The sequence below is a fragment of the Sebastes umbrosus genome, chromosome 14 (genome assembly GCF_015220745.1).
Source record: "Sebastes umbrosus isolate fSebUmb1 chromosome 14, fSebUmb1.pri, whole genome shotgun sequence".
In the NCBI taxonomy this organism is placed as follows: domain Eukaryota; kingdom Metazoa; phylum Chordata; class Actinopteri; order Perciformes; family Sebastidae; genus Sebastes; species Sebastes umbrosus.
The window spans coordinates 14,705,215-14,714,665 of record NC_051282.1 but is presented as its reverse complement, the minus strand read 5'-3'; the positions used below and the strand labels follow the sequence as shown (position 1 = coordinate 14,714,665).

At 39.2% G+C, this 9,451-nt stretch overlaps 1 protein-coding gene and 1 long non-coding RNA gene across 3 annotated transcripts; both read left to right on the top strand.

Annotated features, from left to right (window-relative positions):
• Window positions 1-199: 199 nt before the first annotated feature.
• On the top strand, window positions 200-1,132 carry LOC119501503. The gene is made up of 2 exons (XR_005209845.1): window positions 200-389; window positions 449-1,132. It is a non-coding gene; the product is annotated as an uncharacterized LOC119501503 (long non-coding RNA).
• A 903-nt stretch (window positions 1,133-2,035) lies between these two features.
• Window positions 2,036-6,454, top strand: LOC119501016 (gastrula zinc finger protein XlCGF57.1-like). Of its 2 annotated transcripts, none has more exons than XM_037791092.1 (2): window positions 2,036-2,516; window positions 4,933-6,454. In XM_037791092.1, exons 1-2 carry the CDS (start codon window positions 2,321-2,323, stop codon window positions 6,405-6,407), a joined length of 1,671 nt encoding a protein of 556 aa, XP_037647020.1. In that variant the 5' UTR covers window positions 2,036-2,320; the 3' UTR covers window positions 6,408-6,454. The 2 variants fall into 2 exon arrangements, with proteins under 2 accessions (XP_037647020.1, XP_037647019.1); XM_037791091.1 differs by having other exon boundaries at window positions 2,041-2,516; window positions 4,930-6,454.
• The last annotated feature ends 2,997 nt before the right edge of the window (window positions 6,455-9,451 follow it).

Below are 9,451 nucleotides of genomic sequence, written 5' to 3'. Positions count from 1 at the left end.
GATCCAACCTCAGAAAGAGAAGCCTTGTGGTTCCTTTCTTTTCTCGCAAATTTGTGACTTTATGATCTCTAAAAATTCAAGTTTTTTTCATGGAAATTTTAGGTTTTTTTTCACATAACTTGAGGTCAGAGGTCAAGCGACTCCTTTAAAAATGGCCATGACAGTTTTTCCTCTGCAAAATTTTGCGTAAGTTTGGAGCGTTATTTAGCCTCCATCGCGACAAGCTACTATGTCATGATTGGTACCAATGGATTCTTTAGGTTTTCTAGTTTCATATAATACCAGTATCTTCAATCCAGCTTTAAAATAAATATCAAATAAGAGCCGGGCCTGACGGCGGCCCATCGGATTTATAAGAGGTTAAAAAAAAAGTTGCGTGAATGTGTTGTGTAGAAAGACACATGGTTTGGTCCTTTTAAAGGAGGGTAAAATGAACTGGTATACCCAGGGTAGACATTTTTTTGGTCAGCATCAGTGTTTTACGAAAGAGGGAATTTGACTCAAGCTTGTTGCCAAGATTTTCAGAAGAGGTTTTCCTCTCTGTGATGAACAGGAAAAGGCTTTTATTGTTGTTGTTGCCGACTCACAGAGCTTAATATCCCTCACTGGGTTTAATGATGTGTTTTATATTGTACATCCAGCCTCTGTGTTACGTGATAATAACACACAACCATTTTCCTCCATGTTTTGGTTTTACATCTCCCTTTGTTTTCTTTTTTTGTATGGTCTTCCTCAGTGTTTGTTGAATTGTGTTTCTCCTGAACCGAGTTTCCATTTTGGACTTTCATGGACACTTTTTAAAAAGATGGAAAGGTTTGTAGAGGATGGTGGGAGATTCAGGGATGCCTCTGATATTTCCTTTTGTGGAAGTGTTTGTACAAAGGAGTAGACTGTTGTGATAATGATGATGACTTAGACAAAAAAAAACACTTGTAAAACACTATTCTGGTTTTTGGCTGAAGCTGCTGAGTAATCTGAGGCGAGTGTGTGAGAGTGAGTGTGTGTGTGTGTGTGAATGTTCTTTAAACACAAAGCTGAACATTTTTCTTTTTTTAAATTATTGATTGTACAGTTTCAAGGCAAGGGTATGAAGAGTTAAGACTTTTTCACAATAAAACTATTGAATGTTGGAGTCGAGATGTCGCTGCTGATTATTTGTACGTGATTTTTGTGTTCTGCTGCTTTAAAGGAGTTTGGTGTTGTTTCTTTTGGGAAGGCTGCCATCTACTGGAAGTTACCACATCACATCTCTCGCTTCCTCAGTACTGTTGCTCATGGACATCATGACAATTAACTGTGTTTGTCCAACATATCAAGGTAAACAGTGTCTACACACTACATTTCTTGCCCTAAAACTTATATATATATATATGTATATGTATATATATATATGTATATGTATATATATACATATACATATATATATATGTATATATATATGTATATGTATATATATATATATATATATATATATGTATATATATATGTATATATATATGTGTATATATGTATATGTGTATATGTATATATGTATATGTATATATATGTGTATATGTATATATATATATGTGTGTGTATATGTATATATATATATGTGTATATGTATATATATATGTATATATATATATATATGCATACATATGTATATATATACATATACATATATACATATACACATATATATATACATATATATATATATGTATATATATATATGTATATACATATATATATGTATATATATGTATATATATATATATATGTATATGTATATATATGTATATATATATATATATATGTATATGTATATATATATATATATATATATATATGTATATGTGTATATATATGTATATGTATAGGTATATATATATATATATATATATATATATATATATTAAACTTAATACTTTAAAAACTTGAACTTATATAGCTTAAAAATAACCAAAGATTATATAAAACCTAAATAACCTAAAATATAAAAAATAAAACTTAAAACAAAAAAAAAATACAAAACATAAACGAGCTAAAAAAAACTCAAAATGTAATACATATCATTTTGTTTTAATCATCAAAATGTGAAATCTGTTTTAAACTCCCACGTTCTTAAAACTTTTATTTTGAAATGGATAAGGCTCTACCGGAAGTATTTCATGCCACGTGCTAAAAACCCGCGCTAACTTGACAACAGGTGAACGTTTGCATGTCGAGCTGCAGCTTTCACAACAAACTGAGCGGATAAACCCAGTGAACCTCGGTCCGGTCCGGTGTCCGGTCCGGTCCGGTAGACCCAGCCGGGTGCCGGCTGTCCTCCGGCATCATGTCCCGCCTGCAGCTGCTCAGAGGACTCGTTAACGAGCGTCTGTCTGCGGCCGCCGAGGAGATTTTCGAGGCGGTCAAGAAAACCATCCTGGTCTACGAGGAGGAGATCCTGCTCTCCAAACGGGAGATCCGCCGGCAGCGCAGGGTGCTGCAGACTATTTTAAAACCTGAAATAAAGATAAACAAACTGTCAGGTTTGTGAATTATCAGAATGCATTCATTATTCTGTCACCATGTCCGGGCTCTGACTATAATCTGAAACGCGATCATCACGTCAACGCCCACTTTAATGCTGCAAATCAAGTTGCTTTCAGTCATGTTTAGCTAGTTTATCTAATCTAGCTATGTCCTTTTTGTGTTCCTTTAGTAAAATAAACTAGTAGCTTAATGTGATGCATGCCAGAGCAGGTTCATTACCAGGTTAACATGCCTCATATTATCCAGGCCCTTCCGGGTAACATGATACCTGCCTGATGGAGAGAGCGTCAGAGCACCAAACTCCATTCACAAATCTACAAATTAAACATGTGCTTGTTTATCTGCAAATAAATATACAAAAAAGGCCAAAATTAAAGATGCATTTGAGATTGCAGAGGAATACTTTTACATTCGGCATACAAGTGACTCACCAAGCACCTCTAAATTTAGATGAGAAATACACTTTTATTGAATCTGATGATCATAGGCCTAGTGTTTATAAACAAACATATAAAGTGATGTGTGTGGATTGGCAAATTTTTACATTAAACAATTTGACAATTAGAAATTAAATTAAAAAAAAACAAGGTAATATAAGAAAGAAACTGAATGAAGAAACAAAGAAATAAACTACATTATACTGTATTTACAGAGGAAAATATACTGTTATGTATATACAGTATGTACTGTATATGCAAACAATACAGTATGTACAATATCGCAATGTTGTAGTGCAAAGAATTGATGTAGAAGTGGAGCAGCATGAAGGATGAACTGTATAAACATTTGCTTGTTTATATGCGAATAAATATACAAAATAGGCCAAAATTTAAGATGTATTTGAGATTTCAGAGGAATATTTTAACATTCAGCATACAAGTGACTCACCAAGCAGCTCTAAGTTTAGATAAAAATAAACTTTTATTGGATCTGATCATCCATAGGTGTAGTGTTTATAAACAAACATATAAAGTGATGTGTGTGGATTGGCAAATTTGACATCTGCCGAATTAGAGATTGAATCCGAATGACTTGGAGGAAAGCTATTTTAATGACTTACAATTAAATTAAGTGTCATTCATTAGTCACATTGAATGGTGTATGGCAAAATCCAATATAATAATGAATACGAGACAAAATCATCAAATCAATTTAAGCGTTTAGAGATTTATTTGTAGCAATATGAGTAGTGCAATATAATGTGATGTGCTCCCAAAGTTGTGCTAAAAGACTAATAAGAATTTGAAGGAAAAACTAATAAGAAGAAAAAATTAAATATTAATGCTGTAAATTGATTGAAATATTTAATCGCGATTAATCTCTGATTAATCACACATTTTTGACCTGTTCAAAATGTACCTCAAAGGGAGATTTGTCAAGTATTTAATACTCTTATCAACATGGGAGAAGACAAATATGCTGCTTTATTTATGTATATATATATTTATTATTGTAAGCCAATTAACAACACAAAACAATGATAAATATTGTCCAGAAACCCTCACAGGTACTGCATTTAGCATAAAAAATATGCTCAAATCATAACATGGCAAACTGCAGCCCAACAGGCAACAACAGCTGTCAGTGTGTCAGTGTGCTGACTTGACTATGACTTGCCCCAAAACTGCATGTGATTATCATAATGTGGGCATGTCTGTAAAGGGGAGACTCGTGGGTACCCATAGAACCCATTTTCATTCACATATCTTGAGGTCAGAGGTCAAGGGACTTCTTTGAAAATGGCCATGACAGTTTTTCCTGGCCAAAATTTAGCGCAAGTTTGGTTTTAATGAAAATAATTGGGAGGGGATCCACAATTCCTACTGGCTGTATTTAGATTAGATGGTGCCTTCAAATGGAGTCGTGTTTACCGTGTTCACGAGTTGAGACCATATGAACGCCCCCCTCTTGTCATATTCACAACCTCATAAGTGGAAAGTTTCTGAAAGCTCAGAGTTCAGGAGTTGTGACGTGTTTGTTGACATTGTCAGAAATGGTGGAGGCCATGGAAGTAAATTTTTCAGTGCATAATAACTTAATAAATTGTAATTTTATTCAGAGGAAAATATTGATATTCCCAACAGCCTCTTCTTTTTTCATTAAGCCTCTGCATTTCCTGCATTATGTTACCCACTTGCCAGTTTGCTAATCTGTTAGCCTCTGTGGCTTCTAGACGCCGACAGTAACGTTAATATTGCCGTTGCTTAGCAGCGGCGTTCTCACGACTTAACGACTTGAACGCCAAGCATGTTCTGTACACAACTTCCCGTGTTGTAACACGAGCTCACGAGTTTCATTTGAAGGCACCAATAAATGATGTTGAAGCTTTTAAATACACCATATTTCATATGTTCTGGTTGATATTCTATTTTGTAAAAGGTTTTTTCCTCTGTCGTTTTTTTTCTCCAGCAGACCAACCACAGCTGGCTCTCTCCGTCTGGGACGAGGACTTCCCCTCTGACCAGCAGCAGCAGGAACACTGTGATCAGGAGTGGAGCTCCGGTGTGGATCAGGACGACCAGGAGCCTCCGCAGACTGAGAAGAGCCAGGAGGACCCCCCCAGCAGCCAGGAGGAAGAGGAGGAGGACACCATCAGGTTCATCTTCACGCCTCCGTACGTGAAGAACGAGCTCGACCAGCCTCAGTCCGATTGTCTGAGCACTACAGGACAAGGAGATCCTCTGCCGAGCACTTCAGCTGAGCTGGACCAGACGAAGGCGGAGGATGATGACGGAGCATCCACCAGCTGTTCTGCACCCGAACACGACGACAGCGGCGAAGAGTGGAGGGGCAGCGTGGGATCTCAGAGCGACGACGACGACAGCGACTGCCAGTGGAAGAAGAGGAAGGGGCCTCGTCTACCGATGAACCAAAAGAACAAAAAAGCCAAATCACGAATCCGCTGTAAAGTCTGCGAGAAAGCCTTTCACGCCAACGTCTCTTTGGTGAATCACATGGAGATTCACCCGAAGGACATGTGCGGCGTGTGCGGGGAACGTTTCGATACCGAGGAGAGCTTTCAAGTTCACCTGAAGACGCACGTGAAAGCCGAAATCTGCGGCGTTTGCGGGAAATGTTTCGGGGCCTCGAGCTCTTTGGAGACGCACATGAGGGTCCACACGGGAGAGAAGCCGTTCAACTGCAGCGAATGTGGAAAATCCTTCAACTGTCGCCACAACATGATGCGACACATCAGGATACACACGGGGGAGAAGCCGTATCCTTGCACCGTCTGCGGCAAATGCTTCAACGACTACTCCACGATGAAACGCCACCTTCACGTGCACCAGAAGAACCACGACCCGAATAACACATCTGCAAACGAAAATGGCAACGACGTGGAGAAGAACATGAAGACATCATCGTCATCATCATCGCCAAAAAAGCAGCAGACTCGGACCATATGTGAAGTGTGCGGGAAAATGTTTCACTCCATGGTTTCTCTGGTGAACCACGCGAAAAGTCACGCCACGGACCTCTGCGGCGTGTGCGGGACGCATTTTGACTCCGAGGAAAACTTAAAACTTCACCTGAAAACTCACAAGAACGGGAAGGTGTGCGAAGTGTGCGGGAAGTGTTTTGACAGTCACGGAAACCTGGAGATGCACATGAGGGTCCACACGGGCGAGAAGCCGTTTCTCTGCAGCGAGTGCGGCAAATGCTTCAACTGCCGACACAACATGATGCGACACATCAGGACCCACACGGGGGAGAAACCCTACCTTTGCAACACCTGCGGGCGCTGTTTCAGCGACCACTCCACGCTGAAACAGCACAGCAGCACGCACACTGGAGAGAAACCGCACCGCTGTGAGATCTGCGGTAAAGGCTTCCACCGAAAGACATACGTGAGGCTTCATATGAAGAGCCACGCCACTGAAAAGTGACTGCTCTGTGAAGATGGTGGCGTGTAAATAAATGAGAAGATTCTTCAGTTTAATGTGCCGATATCACCTTTTTTACTTACTTACTGCAAATTCATGCATGAACTGATCATGCATCATTGGCTGTCATCTTATAGGATACATTTTTTTAAGCTGCCCTAATCAATTTTTTTTTATTAAAGGGACTGTTTGTAACTTTTTACAGGTATAAATCTACCGGGTCGGTGTCCCATGCGCGCACGCATATGCGCACTCGCATGTGGCTACGCTGTTCAGACCGCTCCTCTGCCTGCTTGTCTTCACTCCCACAACGCACGTGTTCTTGCTCCACCTCACGTTCATGCGCGCACACTCCACACTGCAGAAGAGTTAGTTTAGCTCTGAGAATATCTAGTGAATGTACAGTGGACGTTTGTGCAGAAATAACTGCTGCAGCTCCTCCAGTCCAACAGAGGTTTCCCGTGTCTTGTGAAGTGACGGGGCTCTGCAGCGAGAAACGTTATCATCTCTGACCGGCAGCCGGTGTCTCCCTGTTCACTCCAACCCGCTGTCGGAGGCAATAACGTTTCTCTTCCTGCTTCAGCCCCGGAGGCTGAGGCAGCGGGGCTGAAGCAGGAAAAGCCAACACTAGGATCAGCAGTGATTCATGGAGAGACCTTCGTCTGGTCAGCTAACATTACTGCCAAGCAGGTGAAATATAGAGTGATATTGTGCTTTTAGCTGACGTGTGTCGCCTCACTGTTTTGAGCGATGCTCGTTCATGTCTATTTAGAGCGAGCAAGCGCGAACCCGACGCTGACTTTCGTTGACTTAACGGCCCCCGGTGTCGCTGTTAACAAGCATTTCTGAGAGTTACAAGTAGTCCCTTTAACTATGGAGGAAATAATTATCTGTAATATAAGAAACGTGACAAATTATCACCAGACTCGACAGTTCGCTGCCCTAAGGTTGGAAAATAAAAACAACGCAGGTTTAAAGATGTAATAATAGGTTTTTTTTGGCCACATGGGGGCAGCAGAATAAGCTATAAACACAACTAATAATCACCTTATTATTAAGTCTATATGGCAAATGTGTTAGCAATTAGCTGCTCGTTAACACATTATAATTAGGGCAGTCAAAGTTAAGAAATTTGTTTTAATACCACTAATTTCTTTAACGCAACTTGCGATTTTTAATTAACTTCTTAAAAATCCGATGGGCCGTCATGCCCGGCCGCTAATCAATCTTTCGGAGTTTGTAGCTTTAAAGAATGAAGATACTGGCATAATGTGAAACTAGAAAAACCTAAGGAATCCACTGGTACCAACCATGATACACTAGCTTGTCACGAAGAAGGTTAAATAACACTCCAAACTTTTCATGGCCCATTTTCTCGTTTCATAATTTCACTCAGATTTTGTGCTGCATATATATTTCATATTTTCATCTGAAACATGTTTTACTGTCAGTTTTTACCAACTGTATTCTGTTCTTTTACATTCCCTTGTGATGACAGAGTTTCCAGACTAGAGCTGCAACTAACGATTATTTTCATTATCGATTAATCTGCCGACTATTTTCTAGATTAATCGATTAATCGCTTGGTCCATAAAATGTCCATCTCAGTGTGATGTCTTTAAATGTCTTGTTTTGTCTAAAACCCAAAGATATTCAGTTTAATATTATAAATCATAAACAGAGAAAAACTGCATTTTATGACATTTTTTTGCATGAAAAATGACCTTAACGATTATCAAAATAGTTGGCGGTTAATTTTCTGTCAATCAGTTAGTCGACTAATCATTGCAGCTCTAATCCACACAGACACTTTCTTAAATTAAATATGTTCTAAAAGTGTAACACTCCATGTGCTGTATTCTCACTGTTACTGTTTACTGCAGCAACAATGAAACTCCCTTAAACATGACTACTAAATGACATCATTTGAAGTGTAGTACAACACACACAAACAATCACTCCGATGTTTTGCGTTGTTTAAATGCAGTGCAGTCACAACGTGCCTATGACAGATGTAAAGGATTTAAATGGTAACAGATGTGTTTTTATCTTCTCATGAATGACATTCATCAGATAAAGATGCCACGACTTTATAGAATTATCTGCGGTGTTCAGCCGTCTGCAGCGCTGTGAGACTCTGACATCGTGTCGACATCCAGTTTGTTTCAATAAACCTTCACTTTATGACTAATTATTCTTGAGTCCACTTTGTGTTGAAGAAAAGAGGAACTGAGTCACTAATCCAACCCATAACAAGGATTTTTTTTATTCCAGTCATCAGTTAATGCAGTGGAGCTCACACTGTGTGTGATCAACCGTTTACTCTTCTGCTGACGTCATATTAACGTGTTCAGGCATCCCTGAAGTAAAGTCTTGTGTGTGTCTGTCTGTCTCTCTCTCTGTGTGTGTGTGTGTGTGTGTGTGCGTGTGTGTGTGTGTGTGTGTGTGTAACTTAAAGGCAAAGTGTGTATGATCTGGCGGCATCTAGCGGTGAGGTTGCAGATTACAGCCAACTGAAACTTCTCCTGTGTGTCAAGAATTTAGAAGAACTACGGCAGACGACGTAAAACTATGATTGTCTCTCTCTAGAGCCATAATTGGTTTGTCCGTTCTGGGCTACTGTAGAAACATGGTGGCCAGCTCCATGAAGAGGACCTGCTCCCTATATAGATATAAACGGCTCATTCTAAGGTAACAAAAACACAACCATTCTTATTTTCAGGTGATTATACACTAACGAAAAACATACTTATTAATATTATATTCCATTTATGCCAATAGATCCCCCTAAATGTTACACACTGTTCCTTTAAATACGGAAATTATGTGACAAATAAGTGAACGTTGACTTCTGGTTTTACACGAGACACAAACAGCAGTCTCCTGAGTCAAAGTCCGGTGTTTTTAGACCCACCCGTCCACCCGACCTCCTCTCTATGTGGACTTTGTCACTCTATATTATGTATAGATATATATAGAGAGATATAGCTAGGAACATTGTATGATAACATCCTGATTATATAAGTAGCTACTGATTTCTTAGCAAA

Excerpts from the sequence above, each read along its gene's own strand:
- LOC119501016 (XM_037791091.1), top strand. The coding sequence starts at position 2,321 with ATGTCCCGCCTGCAGCTGCTCAGAGGACTCGTTAACGAGCGTCTGTCT. Across the intron at positions 2,517-4,929 it reads AAAGATAAACAAACTGTCAG|CAGACCAACCACAGCTGGCT; the intron begins GTTTGTGAATTA and ends TTTTTTCTCCAG.